The sequence below is a fragment of the Aquarana catesbeiana genome, linkage group LG11 (genome assembly GCF_042186555.1).
Source record: "Aquarana catesbeiana isolate 2022-GZ linkage group LG11, ASM4218655v1, whole genome shotgun sequence".
Lineage (NCBI taxonomy): Eukaryota > Metazoa > Chordata > Amphibia > Anura > Ranidae > Aquarana > Aquarana catesbeiana.
In genome coordinates, this window is record NC_133334.1 from 263,501,482 (window position 1) to 263,524,172 (window position 22,691).

The window sequence follows — 22,691 nt, forward strand, 5'->3', positions numbered from 1 at the left end:
TGTGAAAGTAATATTTACAGTAGCGATTATTTGCTCTTTTTGTACTATAAAGGGCTAATTTTATTATTTTCAACCCCATTATGTTACTGGCCGATTAATCGATTATGAAAATAGTAATCAATTAATTTCATAATCGATTAGTTGTCGATTAATCGATTAGTTGTTTCAGCCCTACAAAACTGTGCAAGACTGAAGAAAGGGCCAAAGTTCTGCTTTCATGAAAGCTGCGGATGTAAAAGGTGCCTTTTATTTAATTTGTGAATAATTGTGCCATGCTGGAAAAGCACCTTGTCCTCTTGTTGAAGACAAGGGCCTCTTCCCCACAACCCTGGCTTGGTGGTTGTGGGGGTACATGCATGGGGTAGCTTATCAGAATCTGGAAGCCCCCTTTAAGAAGAGAGTGCCTTCAGATCCCCGCCACCCCTATGTGAATGAATAGGGGGACACAGTACCCCCTACTCATTCACCGAAAATGTTAAAAGTAAATAAAAACACACACCATTTTTGACATTCTTTATTAAAAATAAATACATTAAAAAAAAAAACATGTCCCTCAATGTAAATCCATACCAGGAAGTGCACTGCTATTTTTGGTAAATTTTTAGGGTGCTGTCTAGGCACAATTAATTTTTAGATGATTTCCATTATTTTTCAAACCTTGTCTATATTTTTTTTTAAGTCTGTCCACTTTTGGACAAATTTATCACCAAATAAACAGATTCTCAGTAGAAGTATAAAAACTGCTCTACTCTATAATATACGAGTGTGGGAGGTATACGGATGTGGGAGCTGAAATGGTTAATATGTACAATGACGGGTGAGTTCACATATTACAATCTAAGTTTAACAAGTCTTCAGTTCTTAAATAGATTTCTATATACGAGAGAGAATTTTTCTTTCCACATTCGCCTGGAGTAGTTCGTCAGTCTTTTGCACGCTGCATTTAACAGATTACACAGCTGAGGCTGGATAGGAAAATAGAGAATTCGTGTCCCTTATAAAATTAGATTTCCTTTGCTCTGAGAGCCTATTAAAGCTGGCAAGTCCCCTAATGTATAGCTGGTTTAATCAATGTCCTAAGTGGCTTCTCTGCATCATGCACCGTTCTTTAATCCTCTCTTTAATAACAGACTGTGTCTGGGTTTTTCCAGCCTCAGAGGATCCTCAGACTTCATTTCTTTTACTTTTTTTTTTGCACAAAATACAGCTTCTTTCTTATACACAACCCCTGTACACTTCCTTTAATTTATGTGTTTTTATAGAATCTTATGTAAAAATGTACAAGTTTATACAAAGTAATATAATAAACAAATTTTGTTAATAATTAAACATGATTAAAAATAGAGCGAAATATTGATTTATCTGAACAAACAGTTTCTATCACCATGCAAGAGGGTATATGAAGAGACCTCCTTACACCCAACGCGTTTCGGGATACAGTTTAATCCTTCTCCAGGGATGCAAAGAGAGGGAGGAATTCATATGATGAATGGTGAGATAGTTTTCAATATTTCATTATATCACATTAAAAAATTGCAGTCAAACAGCACAGGTTAATTGTGCCAGTGGGATTGCTGTCTTAAGGCAAAAGGGCGTCAAAGAGGTCTGTGAATGTTGTTGTCCTCAAGAGGAAAAGACCCTCCCGCACTCCACGGCAGCAGGACGGCAAAGAGAATATACTTGGGCAAATCGAATCCTTGCTGATAAAGGTATAATGGTAAAGCTGGTGGAGTAGAGGGGTAAAGGAGCGATTAAGGAGGCCAGCCGCACAAGTGCACTTGTTTGCTGGATGTCGGGATGTGCGGCTCGCTTCCTTAAAAAAAAAAAAAAATACAGCTGCCGTTCACAAAAGAGCCACCCCCAAAAAAAGACACAATTGAGAAATTCACATGTAAGTAGGCACCAACTGATCATCTCAAGAGTATTACTATGTTGCAACAGGAACACAAAAGGCAACCAACACATTTTGGGCGCCCAAAACCTCTTCATCAAGGCATAGACAATATAGCAAAAGGTATCTGTTGGATTCAAAGTATAAAAAAACTCAGACTTTAGGAATGAACTCAATCTGATGGTTCTGCCTGGGTGATATGATTGTTTTTCATCTGTGCCCTTATTGGGTAGATTTTTCCCCTGTCTGTCTCAGATATAGAAGGACAAGAAATTAGCAGGTTCAGGTGTCCCCAAGACAGGACGACACATAGATTTACTAAAAATGTATTAAAGCAATGATAAAAAAAATATTAACAGATGTTCTAATCACTCCAAACTCTTCTTGTGGAGATCTCTGTCTTGTTCAGAGAGATATTCTATCACTTCTGATGGTAAATCTCCCCACTGGGGACACAGACAGCATTAAAGACCTAGTAGAGGTTCCAAGCCAATGTTTAGACTGGAGTTGGGCATTAACAGCTCTGATTTTACTATGTGAGGTTGGCAGTTGTCAAGGGACAATCTTATTGGACAAAGATTAACCTTTCTGGAGCGTTTGACAATGTTTAAGGAAACTAGCGTAGTTGGGTAGCTGGAGGAAAACTGCATCAGAACAGGCAAGTCCATTCAAACAACAGATGGTCTGGTGGGAATCAAACTTGAGACTTAAGCTTGGAAAGTCTGCATACTACCTGTTCCTTTGGTACTTGGCCCTTTATGTTGTTACGTTTCTAAAGTCTAGCTTGCCAGGAAAGTCCTTCTCTCTGATCCAAATGCCAGTTGCTGGGATATCATATTCATGTCTTGGAATTAGTATCTAGTTTTTGATTTGGAGTCTTTTTTTTTTTTTTCTTTCAAAGACTGCAGATGGTATTGTTCTGCTTTCTATCCCCTCTGCCAAGTTCTTATGGCTCAGATTCCCTCTTTATACTGTATGTTCCAATTTTTGGTCAGGTGCCTAAACCTACAATACTTATGTTCCTTAGCCTGGTCTTCACGTCTTGAGTTCTGTTCCTTTTTTATCACGGACATAAATCTGGGTTCAAGTCATTTTGGGCAGATCCCTACTCAGTTTTGCCTTCTGTTTGTGTTCTTACGTTCTGTACTCCCAAATTTTGCTTTAGGTTTGGGTGTATTGTGTTCTGTTTTTCATTGCATTGCTGAGGTCTCCAATCCTCATATTCTAAATTCCAAAATTCTTTTTCGAGGGACTGGATTGGGGTTCTTTGGGTTGGGTAAAACCAGTGGTAATGTATCCTCACAAGGTTGTCCAGTTTCATTTATATTTTGCAGCCAGATTAAAGCAAAATTATGTCATGCTTCCTCCATAAATTCTCCATAATGTAGAATAAGCATCTGGGCTGCCTCAAATGTAGATGTAGGTCCTCCTATAAAATTTGATGTATTTGGCAGTAAGTGGTTTCCATCAAATTCTGTTAGCTGCGGCCCGTTTGTCTTCATCTCATGGAACCTCGATGGCTTTCAGGTTTGATTTAAAGGTGGACCCCTAGGTTGTTAGCAGTCTGTCTTGTTTCCACTTTCTTCTAGGTGGTGCATCCAGCACACTGCAATTTTAGGTATGTGGTAGTCTGCATCAAAGGGGCTCATTATTGCCTTGTTGAAGGGACAGAGCCAGGAGATTTTGCTACTGGAGACTGGAGGGATGCACAATATTACCAAAAGTATTGGGGCGCCTGCCTTTACACGCACATGAACTTTAATGGCATCCCAGTCTTAGTCCGTAGGGTTCAGTATTGCGTTGGCTCGCCCTTTGCAGCTATACCAGCTGCAACTCTTCTGAGAAGGCTGTCCAGTCGGTTTAAGAGTGTGTCTATGGGAATGTATGACCATTCTTCCAGAAGTGCATTTGTGCGGTCAGGCACTGATGTGGACGAGAAGGCCTGGCTCGCAGTCTCCGCTCGAATTCATCCCAAAAGTGTTTTATCAGGTTGAGGTCAGGACTCTTTGCAGGCCAGTCAAGTTTCTCCACCCCAAACTCACTCATCCATGTCTTGATGGACCTTGCTTTATGCACTGGTGTGCAGTCATGTTGGAACAGGAAGGAGCCATCCCCAAACTGTTCCCACAAAGTTGGGAGCATGAAATTGTCCAAAATGTCTTGGTATGCTGACACCTTAAGAGTTCTCTTCACTGGAACTAGGGGGCCAAGCCCAACCCCTGAAAAACAACCCCACACAATATCCCCCCCCACCCCTACCAAATGATCTGGAACAGTGCACAAAGCAAGGTCCATAAAGACATGGATGAGCAAGTTTGGGGGTGGAGGAACTTGACTGGCCTGCACAGAGTTCTGACCTCAACCTGATAGAACACCTTATGGGTGAATTAGACCAGAGACTGCGAACTGTGTCTTCTCATCTACATCAGTGCTTGACCTCACAAATGCGCTTCTGGAACAATGGTCAAACCTTCCCATAGACACTCTTAAACCGTGTGGACAGCCTTCCCAGAAGAGTTGAAGCTGTTATAGCTGCAAAGGGTGGGCCAACTCTATATTGAACCCTACGGACTAAGACTGGGATGCCATCAAAGTTCATGTGTGTAAAGGAAGGTTTCCCAATACTTTTGGTTATATAGTGTATATACCAGACCAGCACGTGATTCAATTCAGAGGTGATCCCTGAAAGGTGAAGTATTCATTTTGAAAGGAGATAGCCATGAAGAATTTTAACATGGAAGCAAGTGGAGATCATTAGAATAGTTATCTACTTCAGAGATTTCCAGCTTCTAGGGGAACCCTACAGGTATGGTATGAACATCCCCAATTCCAAAAAAATGGGACTAAAAACAGACTGTAATTATTTGCAAATCTCATAAACCCATATTTTATTCACAAAAAAACAGAAAACATCAAATGTTTAAACTGAGAAAATGGATCATTTTAAATAAAAAAATTAGGTAATTTGTAAATTGATGGCAGCAACATGTCTCCAAAAAGATGAGGCCGGGTCCTATTTACCACAGTGTAGCATCCCCTCTTCTTTTAACAAAACTAAATGTCTGGGAACTGAGGAGACCAGCTGCTGGAGTTGTGGGAGAGGAATGTTGCCCCATTCTTGCCTGATACAGGATTGTAACTGCACAGCAGTCCTGGAACGTCTTTGTCATATTTTTCCTTTCAGGATGCTCCAAATACTTTCAATTGGTGAAAGGTCTGGACTGCAGGCAGGCCAGTTAAGCACTCAGACTCTTCTACTAGGAGGCCATGCTGTTGTCATAAATGCAGTATGTGGTTTAGCATTGTCCTGCTGAAATATACAAGGCCTTCCCTGAAAAAGATGTTGTTTGGATTGGAGAATATGTTGCTCTAAAACCTGGATAGATCTTTCAGCGCTGATGGTGCCATCCAGATGTGTAAGCTGCTCATTGCATACATGCTAATGCACCCCCATACCATCAGAGATGCAGGCTTTAGAACTGAGCGCTGATAATCCAGAAGGTCCCTCTCCTCTTTAACCTGGAGGATGCGGCGCCCATGGTTGCCGAAAAGAATGTCAAATTTTGTTTTGTCGGACCACAGAACAGTTTTTTTCACTTTGCAACAGACCATTTTAAATGAACTTTGGCACTGAGAAGACAGTGGATTATGCTCAGATATGGCTTCTTCTTTTCATAATAGAGCTTTACCTTACATTTTTGGTTGGCATGACAAGCCAGTATTGCGTTTCGGCCTTGTCGATTGAGCACAGAGATTTCTTCAGATTCTCAGAATCTTTTGATGGTATTATGTACTGTAGATGATGATATGTTTAAAGTCTTTGCAATTTTACATTGAGGAACATTATTCCGTAATTGACAATTTTTAAACAGATTGATGAACCTCTGCCCATCCTTCTGATACACTGACTCTCTAAGATGTCCTTTTTATACCCAATCATGTTACTGTTTTGTTGCCAGTTGACCAAATTATTTGCCAAATGTTCTTCCTGTGTAAAGCCAGGTTCACACTTTTGCGAATCGCAATAGCAGGAGATTGTGACACATATTCCCGATGCTGCTCCGGTGCAAATTTGCACAAGAGCCCTGTGCATCTTTTGGTTCATTTCAGGTCCGAATTCAGCCCAAAATACGGGCTGAAATCAGACCTGAAACGGTGAACCAGGACGCACAGGACCCCTGCTGTGAGACGCATCGGCATCCAGTGTGAACCCAGCCTCAATCTCAGGACTAGATAAACACAAATACAAATCTTTTGGCAGAATAACATATATGTATTCTTTTTCCTTGAAGTTCATCTGTTAATTAGATAGGATGCTTTTCTTGAATAAATAATATAGAACTTGATACCATTTTTAACTGTATATATACATGAAGGACTATAATTGCAAAAGATAATTCTTCAGTTTCAGTTGTTATGCGTCGAGTACCTTGTAGAACACGCTCCGAGTGTCTCATAAGCCTTTGCTGTAGCTTTCTAAAGGAAAAGTAATCTTTTGGTGAGATGGAAAGCAGAGACAAAGCATTTTATCTGGCATTATAAAAGGCCGCCTTATTGATACAAGTCCTATTGCTATCGACAAGAAGCAGCGCGATGAAGAGCAGGGTGCCAGCCAGCATATCTCAAATACAAAACAGTTGTGAACGACGGGGTGGCCGGCTGCTCCCAGACATGAAATGGAACTTTGGATGGTGGTAAATGCAGATGGTAATTGAGTTTGAAGTGCATAAGAGGAGAGGCAAATCTCATCCTAGCACGGTCTTCAAGGCAGAGGCGAGGAACAAGTGGATTGTTTTGAAGGGAGGAAGAGATTAGACTATGGCGGAGGGGGCAGTTGGGAAGAGAGGTTAGTTAATGCCGCGTACACGTGAGCGGACTTTCCGGCACACTTGGCCCGGCGGACCGGACTCCGTCGGCCAATCGATCGTGTGTGGGCTCCAGCTGACTTTTTTTCCCCAAAAGTCCGACGGACCTAGAAATAAAACCATGTTTCAAATCTTTCCGACGGACTCGAGTCCGGTCGAAAAATCCGCTCGTTTGTATGCTAGTCCGACGGACTAAAAACAATGCTAGGGCAGCTATTGGCTCCTGGCTATAAACTTCCTTATTTTAGTCCAGTCGTACGTCATCACGTACTAATCCGTCGGACTTTGGTTGATCGTGTGTAGGCAAGTCCGTTAGTTAGGAAAGTCCGCCGAAAGTCCGTCGGATAGACTGTTGGACCTAGTCTGCCGGAAAGTCTGGTCGTGTGTACGCGGCATTTCAGACCTCTTCTAGACCAAGGGATTAGAGTACAAACGTCACCACGGTTTAGGGTTTACAGAATCATGTGGGCACTCTTTTCTCTTCACCTGCTACTTGGTTTATTTGCTTAGAGGTGGGAAATTGGAGTCGAGATGAGGAAAGATTACTTAAAAATAACACTGGATGTAGGTTATAAAATTAGGTTTCAGCAGCTGGTTGTTGGAACCCTTAACCATTATGCAACCATTAAAATCTTGATGAATTAGGCAATAAAAAGTGTAAATGTGTTGGTTTATATCATGTAAGGAAATATGTCTTGGGCTCTTAAATGGTGTGGTGCTTTTGTTTTCTTCAGTATTCATTGGATTCCACAAATTCTTTAGCCACTAAGGTGACATTGAAAAAAAACACAAGTCCATCAAGTCCAACCTATGTGTGTGATTATATGTCATTATTACATTGTATATCCCTGTATGTTGCGGTCGTTAAGGTGCTTATTTAATTGTTTTTTTAAACTATCCATCCTCCCCGCTGAGACCACCGCCTGTGGAAGGGAATTCCACATCCTTACCGCTCTTACAGTAAAGAACCCTCTATGCAGTTTAAGGTTAAACCTCTTTTCTTATTTTAAGTGGCCACGTATCTTATTAAGCTCCCTTCCGCGAAAAAGTTTTATCCCTATTGTGGGGTCACCAGTATGGTATTTGTAAATTGAAATCATATCCCCTCTCAAATGTCTCTTCTCCAGAGAGAATAAGTTCAGTGCTCGCAACCTTTCTTCATAACTAATATCCTCCAGACCCTTTATTACCTTTGTTGCCCTTCTTTGTACTCGCTCCATTTCCAGTACATCCTTCCTGAGGACTGGTGCCCAGAACTGGACAAAATACTCTAGGTGCGGCCGGACCAGAGTCTTGTAGAGCGGGATAATTATTGTTTTATCTCTGGAGTTGATCCCCTTTTTAATGCCAATATTCTGTTTGCTTTGTTAGCAGCAGCTTGGCATTGCATGCCATTGCTGAGCCTATCACCTACTAGGACCCCCAGGTCCTTTTCCATCCTAGATTCCCCCAGAGGTTCTCCCCCCAGTGTATAGATTGCATTCATATTTTTGCCACCCAAATGCATTATTTTACATTTTTCTACACTTAAACCTAATTTGCCATGTAGTTGCCCACCCCATTAATTTGTTCAGATCTTCTTGCAAGGTTTCCACATCCTGCAGAGAAGTTATTGCCCTGCTTGGCTTAGTATTGTCCGCAAATACAAAGATTGAACTGTTTATCCCATCCTCCAGGTCGTTTACGAACAAATTAAACAGGATTGGTCCCAGCACAGAACCCTGGGGGACCCCACTACCCACCCCTGACCATTCTGAGTATTCCCCATTTATCACTACCCTCTGAACTCGCCCTTGTAGCCAGTTTTCAATCCATGTACTCACCCTATGGTCCATGCCAACGGACCTTATTTTGTACAGTAAACGTTTATGGGGAACTGTATCAAATGCTTTTGCAAAATTCAGATACACCACATCTACGGGCCTTCCTTTTATCTAGATGGCAACTCACCTCCTCATAGAAGGTTAATAGATTGGTTTGGCAAGAACAATTCTTCATGAATCCATGCTGATTACTGCTAATGATACCGTTCTCATTACTAAAATCTTGTATATAGTCCCTTTATCCTCCCCTCTAATGCCGTGTACACACGATTGGACTTCTCGTCGGAAAAAGATATGACGGCTTTTCCGGCGGGATTCCGCTCAAGTTTGCCTTGCATACACATGGTCACGCAAAAGTTCGCTAAACTTACGACTGTCAAGAACACAGTGACGTACAACACTACGACGAGCCGAGAAAATGAAGTTCAATGCTTCCGAGCATGCATCGAATTGTTTCCAAGCATGTGTAGGAATTTTGCAAGTCGGAATGGCCACAGAGGTTTGCATTTTCGGATAGGAACTTTTGCCGACCGAAAAATTGAGAACATGCTCTCAATCTTTTGCTGGCTGCAATTCGGCCAGCAAAAGTCCGACGGAGCATACAAACGGTCGCATTTTCCGACGAAAAACTCTCATCGGTCTTTTGCTGGCTAAAATACTGATCGTGTGTACGTGGCATAAGAGCTTTAAGAGCTTGCATACTATTGATCTTAGGCTAACTGGTCTGTAATTCCCAGGGATGTCTTTTGGCGCTTTTGTAAATATTGCTGCTACATTGGCTTTTCTCAAATCAGCTGATACCATTCCAATCAGACTGTCAGTAAAAATTAGGTACAATGCTCTGGCAATTACTTGACTGAGTTCCCTAAGTACCCTCGGGTGCAAGCCATCTGGTCCCGGTGATTTAGTAATGTTAAGTTTCCCAAGTTTATTTCTAATTCTGTCCTCTGTTAACCATGGAGGTGCTTCTTGTGTCTGTGTCATGGGGACAAACACTGCAGTTTTGGTTACTGAAGCCCCCCAATTCCCTCGTGAAGACTGAGGAGAATAATAAATTCAATACCTTCCCCATCTCCCCATCTCTTGTAACCAGATGTCCTTCTCTACTCTTTATGGGGCCAATATGGTCTGTCCTCCCTTTTTTACTGTTTACATACTTAAAGAACTTCTTGGGATTTTTTTTTGCTCTCCTCTGCTATGTGTCTTTCATGTTCTATCTTAGCTGCCCTAATTGCACCCTTACATATCTTGTTGCATTCTTTGTAAAGTCTGAATGCTGATGATGATCCCTTAGCCTTGTATTTTTTCGAAGGCCTTCACCTTTGCTTTTATATGCATTTTTACATTGGAGTTAAGCCATCCAGGACTTTTTTTAGCTCTATTAAATTTATTTCCTAATGGGATGCACTGGCTAATGCCCTTATTTAATATGCTCTTAAAGCAAACCCATCTCTCCTCCGTATTTTTTGTTTCTAAGATGTTATCCCAATTTATATCTTCTAGGAAGGTTTGTAGTTTAGGGAAGTTGGTTCTTTTGAAATTTCAGTGTCTTTGGGGTTGATTTACTAAAGACAAATCCACTCTGCACTACAAGTGCACTTGGAAGTGCAGTCGCTGTAGATCTGAGGGGAAGATCTGAAATGAGGGGAAGCTCTGCTGATTTTATCATCCAATCATGTACAAGCAAAAATGCTGTAATTTTTATTTTCCTTGCATGTCCCCCTCAGATCTACAGTGACTGCACTTCCAAGTGCACTTGTAGTGCAAAGTGGATTTGCCTTTAGTAAATAAACCCCTTTGTGTTCCCTTTTATGTTTCCTATTTGTGTGAGTTATACTGAAGCTAATTGACCTGTGATCGCTGTTTCCTAAATTGTCCCGTATTACCACGTCTGTGATCAGGTCTGTGTTGTTGGCAATCAGTAGATCTGGCAACGTCTTTTCTTTTTAACTGCTGCTTTGCTGGCTCATGTGCTTGGAGGCAGATAGGGAAATAATACTGAAACACAACACTGTAGATATAGTTTGTAGAATTTAAGTTTCAGCAGCCAGATGTTGCTACCCTTAACCACAATGCCAACATGTTGGCTTATATGATTAAGGAAATATGCCTTGGTGTCATGCTCAGGGGTCGGGTTTAGAGACCAGTAACTATAGCAGTAGAGGCTCCCACCGCACAGCAGGATAAGTATACAAGCAGGTAAGCCTAGCGGATGACATGGGGTCTAATCACTGACCGATATTCACCTCCTCAAGGTGGAGATTGGTTTTGCTGCCTGTTGGTACCAGGTCGTGGTCCTCAGGATAGCCCCACCAGGAGGTGAGCAAGCCGGGGTCCAATAGCAGATATAGTAGCAGGGCAGAAAAAGCAAAAGCATAGTCCGTAAACAAGCCAAAGGTCAGTAACAAATGGCTGCAGGTTGGGATCAAGCAGAAGCGTATTTAAGGAACAAGCCAAAGGTCGATAACAAGTGGTAGCGAAGATACGGGTGGCAGCAAGAGTGATAAGAGCGAGATATTGGCTGGAGAGTGCACAATAATCTGGCAAACGGGAAGTGCAAAGGCATTACTTAAATAGGAAGTTCATGTTAGGAGAAAAGAGTTCAAGGTTCACGAGAAACAAGGTTCAAGGCAAGTTTATTCAAGGAATTGTCCAGGGAGCTGTACCTCAGGTGGCTCAGCAAGAACAGACTCTGCCAGACACAGCAGAGGTTGCTGGTTCAGATACTGGTCCTGACACTTGGCCTCTCAAATTATGTGGTGCTGTTGTTTTCTTCTGTAACCCTTGGATTCCAGAAATTCATCAACCACAACTTTTGCGCAAACCAATCAATATACGCCTATTGTGATTTTTTTAAAATTTTTTGTACTTAAAATATGTAGAAGAATATATATCGGCCTAAACTGATGAATACATTCTTAGTGTGTATATGTGTGTGTGTATATATATATATATATATATCCGCAGAGGTGATCAAATACCACCAAAAGAAAGCTTTATTTGTGGGGAAAAAAAGGACATAAATTCTGTTTGGGTACAACGTCTTACGACCGCAATTGTCAGTTAAACTGACGCAGTGCGGTATCGCAAGAAATGACCTGGTCATGAAGGGGGCTAAATCCTTTCCGGTCCTTAAGTGGTTAAATACCACCAAAAGAGAAAGATTTTTATGTCTAAAAAAAAAAAGATAAACATTTTGTTTGGGTACAGTGTTGTATGAATGAGTAATTGTCATTCAAAGTGTGACAGAGCTGAAAATTGGCCTGGGCCAGAAGGGGGTAAAAGTGCCCAATATTGAAGTGATTAAAAAAAATTGTTGGGATGGTGGATGTCCTCATAAATGGAATTCCCTCAAATGATGTTGTCAGGAGGGTGTGGTGCATTCAAACAACCATCTTACATGTGTCTTTGGCCATTATCCAAAATGTTACAAATTGTAGACTTCATTCTTTTGTTACCAACATCTTCTTTCCCTCACTATGACCATTACACAGGAACACCCCACACCAAGATGCAGAATGGTATTCTTTCTTTGTTCAAATAGCCAGAAGGAGTAAATTCTGTTCTGATGAGTCTTCATGCTTTCTTAAAGACAACGTCCCAAGTGTGGCATGGAGCTTTTTTTTAGCCTCTACGCGAGGGGCTAACAAGGCTTCTTGAGATTTCAGTGCAGCATTGGTAGCGTTGTCAGCTCTGTACAGGAAGTTAGGAGCTCACTGGATTTCTGGCAGGTCATCCAGCACTTTTCTGTACTTAAAGGGGAAGTACAGCCAAAGCTTGTTTGGTTGTACTTCTGTGGAACACAGCCATGCAGTTAATTTTTTACTCCTGTGACCCGTTTTCAGCTGACAGCGGACTGAAGCCTGCTGTCGGAGGATGTCACTGGGCCGGTCCAGGCTTGGGCAAGATCACAGCAGTGAAGTCGGGATCCGCCCACATGCCTGGACTGGCACCCGGCTCAGCTTGTCAGTGAGCTTGCTGAGAGCCTGAGCCGGCCACTCCTGCCCTCTCCACAGTCCAGCACTCCAGTGACAGTCACCGGATCTCTGCTCGGGGAGCTGTGAGAACCAAGTGATCGGTGATGTTTGATCGCTCGGTTCTCAGTGTTTGAGCCAGCGGGAGACCGATGCAGCATCCACCTGGGTAAGTATGATTAAAAATAAATGTATATTCCCATGCTTCTCTTTTAAAAGGATAAAATAATGGGAAATGTGTATGCATTGCACCGATGTATGAATATGATTTTATTTTTTCCATTATTTGGTATACATTTTAATAAAAGTCACTTTCAGCAATTCGCCATTTTTTATTTCCATTTTTTTTTTTGTCTGCAGCCGTGTTTTCAAGACGGACATGGAGCTGGAGGTTCTGCGCTACACAAACAGAATTTCCAGTGAGGCCCATAAGGAGGTAAGACCTCTCTGCATTTTTTTTTTTCGCTGTTGTTGAAGTGAACAATGGTGTGTGTGTCTCGTACGTCCTCCTGTTTTCTTCTGTCACATCACAGATAATTGTATTGACTGCAGGGAAATGTGACTATCGATTGTTTCATTCCTTTGCTTCTTGTCTTCTATGTGTAGTAATAGAAATGTCCCCGGTATTACACAATTCTATGAATAGCAACTGTTGAGGTCATTCATTACATTAACTCCTTGCTATTTGTTGAATATATAGAGCGGGTTTCTGTGTAATGCTAAAGAGAACCTGTCATTGTGCCTTTCGTTAATAGCAGTTCTGCAAAGCAGTATTAAAGCGGAGTTCCGCCGCAAAAAAAAAACGCATCTTCACTGGTCCCTGTTGTCTTCTGGGACCTGTGTGTCACCCAGAAGACGGGGGGGGGGGATGCGATGGAGGAGGGGCCAGGCATGGCGTAGATCGCCGCGCATACTGCAGCGTTCTATCGCCAGAAGTGGGTGCAAATACCTGTATCTGCCCCCCCCCCCCGAAAGGTGCCAAATGTGACACTGGAGGGGGGGAGGAACCGGAAAAGCGGAAGTTCCATTTTTGGGTGGAACTCCGCTTTAAGTCTAAACAAAGTGCAGGTTGATTTACTAAAACTGGAGAGTGCTTCCAGGTTTTTTTTTGTCAAAGATTAATTCAACAACATATAGTTACTTAGGTTTAAAAAAGACACAAGTCGAGCTAGTTCAACCCAAAAAAAAAAACAGCAAAAAAGAAAAAGCATACCATCCCATATACACAATCCTATACCCACAGTTGATCCAGAGGAAGACAAAAAACCATAACCCCGGTATCCTCTTCTTCAGCGGGTGGTCCGCTTTCAGATAAAAGTGGTCTCTGTGGCGGATTCGCCATGAGATCACTTTTATCGGCAACGGGAGAGGGCCCCCCATCCTTCCGCCACGCTCTGGTGCCCTGCCGCTTACCGGAGCCACCGGTAAGCGTTTAGTGCACCCCATCTCGATCCAGCGATGTGCATGAGTTCCTCAGCCATCTGGGACTCTCCCTTCTGATTGGCAGAGACACAACAGCGTCACCATTGGCTCCCTCTGCTTTTAAATTCATTTAGAAAATCAGGAGGGGGGGGGGGGGCGAACCACGGCTCCATGTCTAAATAGAAACACAGAGATGCGGCTCGGCTTGGTTGCCCCCATAGAAAGCTGCCTGCTGTGGGGGGTCAAGGGAGCCAGTGAAGGACCTGGGAAGAGGAGGATATAGGCTGCTCTGTGCAAAACCTCTGCCCAGAGCAGGTAAGTATAACATGTTTGTTATTTTTAAGGAAAAAAAGAAACAAGACTTTAGTATCACTTTAAATGAATAGGTATTAAAGTTAATTATAATATAAAAAAAAAAAAAAAAAAAGAATTAAAACAATTTAATAGCAACTTCTTTGCCCCAAGCAACTGGAGTTGAGAAACCATAAGTGACATAGTACAGTCAAAGAGCTCAATTGGTTAACTTGCTCATTCTTTGTATTTACCTTGAAAGTATTTAGCAATATTAATATATATATATTTTTTATTTACTGTGAACATGTTTATCATGTGCCCGCAGGTTATGAAGACAGCCAAAGTGGGAATGACGGAGTACGAACTGGAGAGGTAAGTCATTTGCAAATGAATGCTCCTACAAATTAGAAAGTATTCCCATTAGCCAGGGAGCCAGCTGGTGTCAGGACAGAGGAACATAGCCTGTTAACTTCGGGGCCTAGGATGATAGGATACGTCTTTGTGTCTAGGCTTTCTATGACAACACGTTTCTCTGGGACCTGTCACCATGTAGAACTGGTGTCAGGAATCAGCAGCAGGAATGGTCAGATCTTCATGGTTACACCCTGGAAAGTGAGACAGGCTATATATGCTTCAAGAAAGTTTATTGACAGTGAAACAAGACCCATCCAAATGCCAGCAACCAAAATACATAGCAAACGTGAAAAAATAAGTGGACCATAAGTCCATGCTTCTCAACTCCAGTCCTCAAGTACCCCCAACAGGTCATGTTTATCTTGCACAGGTGATTTGATCAGTTTCACTGCCTTAGTAATTACCACAGCCGTTCATCTGAGGGAAATCCTGAAAACATGACCTGCTGGGGGTACTTGAGGACTGGAGTTGAGAAACCATAAGTGACAAAATACCTAAACACAATACAATATATACAAAATGAGGAACACAGGTCACCGGGTAAAACTAGAGATGCAAGGAAGGGGGAACCAGGACTGCAATTGGCAACAAGGGGAGCAGGTACAAGATAGCAAAGCACAGGTTGAAGGTACAAGGCAGGATGAAGACTCGGGATAATCAGCAAGCAAGTCCCTGGCTGGCAGACAAAACACTGAAGGAAGAGGCACTAATAGGGGAGGACCCAAATACTTTCCCAGCAGCCAGCATTAGGTGGAAACTGATTACTAGGATCTGCTGGCTGCTAGGAAACACCCACTAGTGGACTCTGGAATTACAGCCCTCCCACCAAGGAACCACGTTGCCATCAGCAGGTGATCTATGTCCTGACCACTGGTGTCCTCTCTCTCATTGATGGTTCTTAGGATTAACTGCACAAACCACAAAGTAAATTAGTCACTTGAGGTATCAAATGCTTGGTTTGTTAAAAGTGGAGACGTAGATATCACATACTGGAAAGGGCCATCTCAATTTTATTACATTATATACCTGTGTATGTGTATGTAAAACTGTGTGTTCCGCTTCAATGCCAGTAAAGTCCACTTTCCTCCTCCTTTTTTTTTTCTATGGTGTACAGTTGAGCATGGATGTGGCAAATAAGCGGTATCTCCTTTTTATTATACACCTGTGGTAGGCCCACTGCACTAGAGCATTATGCTACTTTGTTTCATGTAATTGTACAGTCCCAACTACACCAGACTCATGGTATATCACCAGTGCATTGCGTTATGCTAAAAGAGTTGTTTTATTATTTGATATATTATTTTTTTTTACCTATACATCTTTTTATTTTGAAAAATACAACAGAATACAAGAAAAAGTTTTAGTAGTCATATTAGCAGATATGTAAACTATTGTATTTATTGAGTTAGCTGTACGAGGTGGGGGGGCATCTCCCCCCAAGATTGGACATATCAGCCAAATAAGTCCACCAGAATATATCCTGGTCAAGTATTATAGCAGGTTGTAATATTATGGGCACCCAGTCCTGCCCAGTTAGCTGGCATGCATAGTAAAGAGCTGTGAATCCAAGGCTTTTTTATGTCCCAAATGAACAAATTTAACAGAGATTGGAGTTTACGGATGAGAGTAGGCAACCTGGAAAGTGGGAGAGCCCGGAGCATGTACAAAATGTAAGGCAGTAAAAACATTTTTGACAAGTGTTATGCGGCCAGCACATGAAGGCTTGGTATTACGAAGATCCTGAGAGATTTTTGGAAAATTCCATAGTAATATTTCATAGATAATGCAAAGTCATTTAGTAAAAGGGTAAAACTAATTATATACCTAAATAGGTTAAGGAGGCTGTTGGTGTCCAGGAGATAGAGGAAAGTTGTTATCTGATAGTGGGGTCTAAACTGAGGTTGAGCATAAACGACTTAGAAAGGTTGGTTTTATATAAGGAGACTAAGCCGAAAGTTTTCAATGTGGATTGAAGAGCTGGAAGGGAGGTGAGCGGGCCAGTTATGGAGACCAAGACATCATCAGCATACAGTCCAATTTTATGTTCCAGCTTCTCAACAAGGATGCCTAATATTTGAGGGGTAGAGCGAATGGATTCTGCAACGGGTTGTGTTTTTATTTTTGAAAAATCAGATTTTGTGCTGGTAACCTCTTGGAGACCTTGGTTATGACCTCCTGAAAAACTTGGTTATGACTTCTTGAAGAGTTGGTTCTTAACTCTTTGGGGACTTGGCTCGTGGCTTCTTGGAGACTTGGCCTGTGACTTTTTGGGAGACTTGGCCCGTGACTTTTTGGGAGACTTGGCCCGTGACTTTTCCAAGTGTTTTTCCTTGTGACTTCCTGAAGACATTTTAAGTTCTTGGTAGATTTTGTAACTCCTGGGAGACTTTACTTGTGACTTGGAGACTTTGTGATCTCTTTAGAAGGCTTTGCTGGTAACTGCTTGAAGAATGTCATCCATCCGTCACTGGATTTAGGGAAAGCTATTTTTACTTAATAATCCATTGACGTGCCTGCAATTTCATAGGGACTGCTGCCTCAAAAATCTAGCTATTAAGCTGTATTTTTCGAACCCAAAATGCCAGTTGGCCATCTTGGAGCCAAGAGCCACAGCCAAAAGATGCCTTGCAATCAGAGACTTATTGCCTTTAACCCCCTGAGTTCTTGTTAAAACACATTAGGTGAGACATCTGCTTTAAGGAGGCTCTATTGTGCTTCTTGCTAGTTCAATGAAAGGCTCTGTGGTTCTTTTTGGCCCACCTCATCATAATCTGCCTGGTCATACTTTCTTATTGGTCCCCAAACCCTACTCCAAATAAGCCATTGTTTCAGGGGAACAAGCCTGAAAAAGCTATGTAGAGTTTAGAATAAGTTAATCCGTAACAGTAAGCTGTTCTGTGCTGTACACCAGCAGTTCTGGATGTACTGTTAGCCCAGGATGAAAAAAAATGTAGCCAGGTGCTTGGCTCTTGGTGGCTGCTGCCCTGTGGTGCTGAACTGGTTAACGGCGATATCAGCAAGAGAAGAGAGCTGCTCAGGAAGCATTCAATAGACTGAGTCAGGCAGCATTGCACTGTGAGAACTGTAGTCCAGAAGATTACTGTATTCAAGAGCTTTTGAACTGCATTTCCCAGAGGGAAATTGCCAGGAGGAGGGGAAAGAGCTGCATTTTCTCAAGCTGTACAGGACGCAGCTAAATTTTGCCATGAGGGAGCCCAGAGAATGCATATTGCTGTCCAGTGTGCACCACCACTGCTGCATAATGGTGGCCTGAGCTGGATCCAGAGTGCTGAGACCAGGTGTGAATCACCTGGGTGCAAAGCAGAGAGTGGAATAATCGTGCTGTGTGACTGAATGGTGGCCTGCAATATCGCTAGGACTGGTGAGCTGCTGCTGTGGGTATTTACTATCTGCTACTAGAAAGACTGTGCCCTTTAGAAATCTGACCATACAGACAACTAGTAGCCTTATTGCCACCTGCAGGCTCGACTGGGACTATTCTCACCTGCACCAACGATACAACTGGGGCCCCAACGCTAACCAGCTGAAGAGTTAGGACTAAGACTGTCCATTTACAGCTGCAACACAGAGATTTTCACCTATTGTTTATGCTAAGAGGTACCTTGCACCATATCCTAGCCATTGTCCTAAAGTGCATTGTAGACTAGCTATAGTAATATTATTCACATTGCGTTAATGCTTACATTCGCTGTTCATTGTTGACTATGTTGATTCATGAGTTAAATCCCAGTCTATTGATTCAGAACTCTATTCTAAGTTACCTTGGCATATTGATTATACTGTCTAGCGGACTGTGTCTGAACCTACCTTCTGTGTGCTCATTTATGCTCAAACCACTATTTATTCTAATCCGTACCAATACATTGAATTACCACTAAACAATCTTGTGTCTATTTCCTGGTGCTAATTCACAGCCGAGTTAAAGGTGTCTATACTCTTGTTTTTTTTTTCTGAGTGCTTGCAGTAATGTTCATTTAACCAGGTTTGTCCGAGGGGCTGAGCGTGTTCTTGGAGTCCAGGCTCAGAACAGAGAACCCAAATTAACATGCGGCTCCTTGGGCAGTAGTGCAATGCAACTACTAAGTGCAATTTGAATGGCTCTGCCCAATACCCTAAAATGAAGACTTATTTTTGAGGTTTGTAAGGATAATGAGATATAGATGTATTCTGTTTTAGGAATGCTCTATACTGCTTCATGTTAATAGCACAGTAGTCTGCATAAGGTTGGACATTGACAAGTCGCCATCTGTTTAGGGGGACCGGTTAGCTGTGACTTCCAGCTCCAGAGTCGTCCTCAAATTAAACTAAATTAAAAAACAATATAAATCTCTCATGGCTGAGCATGCAAAGTTATTGTAATTTAGACTACAATATTGTTTGATTCATTTTTAATATGTAACTTCTTGCATAAGCACAGTTGTGATTGGTTCACTTTAAGAATTTGCTCGACCTTCCAAAAAAAATAAAACTGCATGTATAATTTCAGCACTACTGCTAATAAAAGTTATTTTAGCTTATTTACCATTGAGTGATCACCTTGAACAATCTTTTTTTCTCAATTTCATTTTGATAGCCACTTCCACCGTGCAGCTGGTTAACTGGGAGGCAGATAGGCGAGCCAATTATCTGGAAAAAGCCATCTAAAACGTGCTCAATTGGCCATAGCGGCATCACTCTGCCTCGCGGTTTTTGCATGAGCTTCTGCGGCAGCTCGTTTCACAAGGGCTCTCTGAGCGATCCTCTAATTAACATGGTTGCTTGTGATGCAATTGAAGCGCAGTTCGCACGCTGGATGGCATTTTTACTGCACGGTAAAGTGTTGACAGAGAACATTTGTACGGTTGAAAGAGTTTATACACACACCGGATTTGCTGATCGGCGCAGGTGAAAATCCCGACGGCTGCAACGTAAGGCTCTTAAACTTAGCTTAACCACTTAAGGACCGGAAGGATTTATCCCCTTAATGACCAGGCCATTTTTTGCAATACGGCACTGCGTTACCTTAACTGACAATTGCGCGGTCGTGTGACGTTGTACACAAAATTGATGTCCTTTTTTTTTTTTTTTCCCCCACAAATAGTTTTCTTTTGGTGGTATTTGATCACCTCTGCGGTTTTTATTTTTTGCGCTATAAACAAAAAAAGAGCGACGATTTAAAAAAAAAAAAACAAACAAAAAAAAAAATATTTTTACTTTTGCTATAATATCCAAAAAAAAAGTTCTTCATCAGTTTAGGCCAATATGTATTCTACATATATTTGGTAAAATAAAATCGCAATAAGCGTGTATTGATTGGTTTGTGCAAAAGTAACATGGAACATTTACTGGCGGAACACATTTTTTACGTGCAACCTGAGAAATGACAGAACTGCTATTGAAAACTAACACAGTGAGTAGTTGAACAGTATAAACATGATATGGAAATGCTGAAAATACCTATAACAAAGTAATTTGCTTGATTTACACTTAAAAAGTCAACACAGCATGAAATTATCAGCCCCTAATATTTACTGGCAGTTGTAAAAAAAAGAACACAGATTATTACAAACTGTCAGTAAATTTACTGGCGGTTGGCAACTCTGCTGACACCAATGAAGGGGCACGATTTCTCACAATAAAACCAATGATGGTGTAAAATTCCTCCCAATGACACACATTATGGGGCCACTATTCCTCACAAGGACACCAAAAATTAGGGCCAATGATGGGACACTATTCCTCCCAATGACACCAATGATACTACACAATTTCTCACAATGACACTAGCAATGGGTCCAATGATGGGACACAATGCTGCCTAATGGCATCATTGATGGAACACAATCCCTCCCAATGACACTAAAGATGGGGCACAATTTTGCCCAATGACAACGATTGGATACAATTCCTTCCACTGACACCAAAGATGGGGTATTGTTTTTTTTTTTTTACCACTGACATCCAGGCCTATTCTACTATCAATGGCCACAGTCAGGCCCCCCTAAATTCTGAAGGAAAGTTAACTAGCCCTTTGTTTAAAAAGTTTGGAGACCCCTGCAGTAGGTGTTTGCACCCTTCTGTGTGCTTTCTTACAGTTATCTACTAGATTCCCCCATCGGAGTAGGGATCCACAGAGGAAGCTTACCAGAAGTATCCTTAACACTTCTGTTGATTGTCCGCATACTATTGAGACTCTATGGCCTTACTCTAAGTGCTGGAGGTGTTTGTGTGCATAAAAAATGTTTAGGTATCAGTAACCCCCCCCTTGCGCAAAAATTTGTTAGAACCCCCAAACATTATATATTTTTTTTAAATTGGAGGCCTTAGAGAATAAATTGATGTATTTGAATTTTTTTTTTCTGTCACACGATATTTGCTCACTGGTTTCAAACGAAGTCTTTGGGGGATAAAATACACTTTTTTAAAATTTTAATGCAAAAAAACACAGTACATTACCCAATTTTTTTGTAAAGTATAAAAGACGATGTCCCGCTGAGTAAATAGATACCAAACATGTCACACTTTAAAGTTGCGCATGCCCACACAACAGCGACAAACGGAGTAAATTGTACTATCCGTAGGCGACGCTTTAAAAGCCTTTACAGGTTACCACTTTGGATTTACACAGGAGGTCTGGTGCTAGAATTACTGCCCATGATCCAACATTCATGTCGATACCTCACATGTGTGGGATGATCGCGGTTTGCATGCCTGCGAGACTGACGCACGTGTGGGCCTTTGCATGCTAGGACAGGGGCACTTTATTTTTTTCACACTTTGGCTTTAATTTTTTTTTTTTTTTTATATCTCTTTTATTGCTGTCACAAGGAATTTAAACATCCTTGTGACAGCAATAGAGAGGTGACAGTTACTCTTTATGGAGGGATCGGGGAGTCTATAAGACCCCACATCCCTCCTTTACACTTGAAAGCATTTAAAAATAGTTTATTTTTTCAAAAAATTGTGCTGTTGCGATGATGATGAACCCGGAAGTGATGTGATGTCAGTCAGTGCTTCCAGGTTACCATAGCAGCAGGGTCGATTTGATTTAAATCGCTAGTAAAAAGTCTTCATTTAAATCAACTCGATTTAAATCATAATTTTTAAAAAGCAACTGTCCTCTCTGTCCCGCAGTGGCTCACCGACGGGGTCCCATTCACTTTAATGGGGGACGGCTAGTGATGCGGCAGTGGCACAACAAGGTGAGGGACCTGGCAGCAGCAGGTGATGCCCGCTAACATGATGGATCTGAAATGACAGGTGCTCTTTAAATGTAAGGACTTATTCTTGCTGGTGGTTATAATATTTAATATTTGCAAACAAAATGAAGGTTTTCTATTTGGAATAATAAGCTGTCAGGTTAGTAAAACAGCCATATCAGAACTGATTCGATCATAGAGTTTGTAGTGTACATAGCAAAACAATGGGATAAAGGAATATTCCGGAACTTTGGTTTATCTCATGGTTATTGTGAAATTGTGTGAATGCATCAATGCAGTGCATGTTATCTCAGCTTACAGAGCTTGGATTAATTGAATGAGTTTACCAAAAATGTAATTAATGCAGAATATACAGCCTCATGCTACATAACTAAGCTGCATTGCATGCTGAATAAGCTAAATTATTAATGTATTTTAAATAGAAAACTATCTTTAGATAGATTTTAATCCATTTAATATAAAAAATAAAAAAAAAATCAGATTTAAATAAAAAAATCAGATTTTTTAAAAATAAAAAAACAAAAAAAAACATTGATTTTTATCCACCGTGCATAGCAGCGACCTGATCTAACCCGATTCCAGCTTTCTTCGAGTCTCCGACTAGCTGGCGGAGGTGCCAGCTAGTAGCTCCTGTCTGCCGATGGGTCGGGAGAGTCCGAGCGAGCCGCGGGATGGGGGTACGTCCCCTCCCACTGCCTGTAATAACTACCGAGCGGCAGGTTAGCCGCTCCGGTTGTTATTACAAGAGAGCTGACCTCCGGCTCTAAAGAAACGGTACCGGGGAGATG

General features: G+C 41.7%; 1 protein-coding gene across 1 annotated transcript in view; it reads left to right on the forward strand.

The window, feature by feature from the left end:
- PEPD (peptidase D) overlaps positions 1 to 22,691 on the forward strand; it is a 249,397-nt gene that overhangs the window by 107,601 nt on the left and 119,105 nt on the right. Inside the window, exons 8-9 of the mRNA XM_073605776.1 lie at positions 12,914 to 12,989; positions 14,595 to 14,641. Of these exons, the coding sequence (XP_073461877.1) occupies positions 12,914 to 12,989; positions 14,595 to 14,641 (123 nt within the window). The remainder of the gene's footprint in view (positions 1 to 12,913; positions 12,990 to 14,594; positions 14,642 to 22,691) is intronic.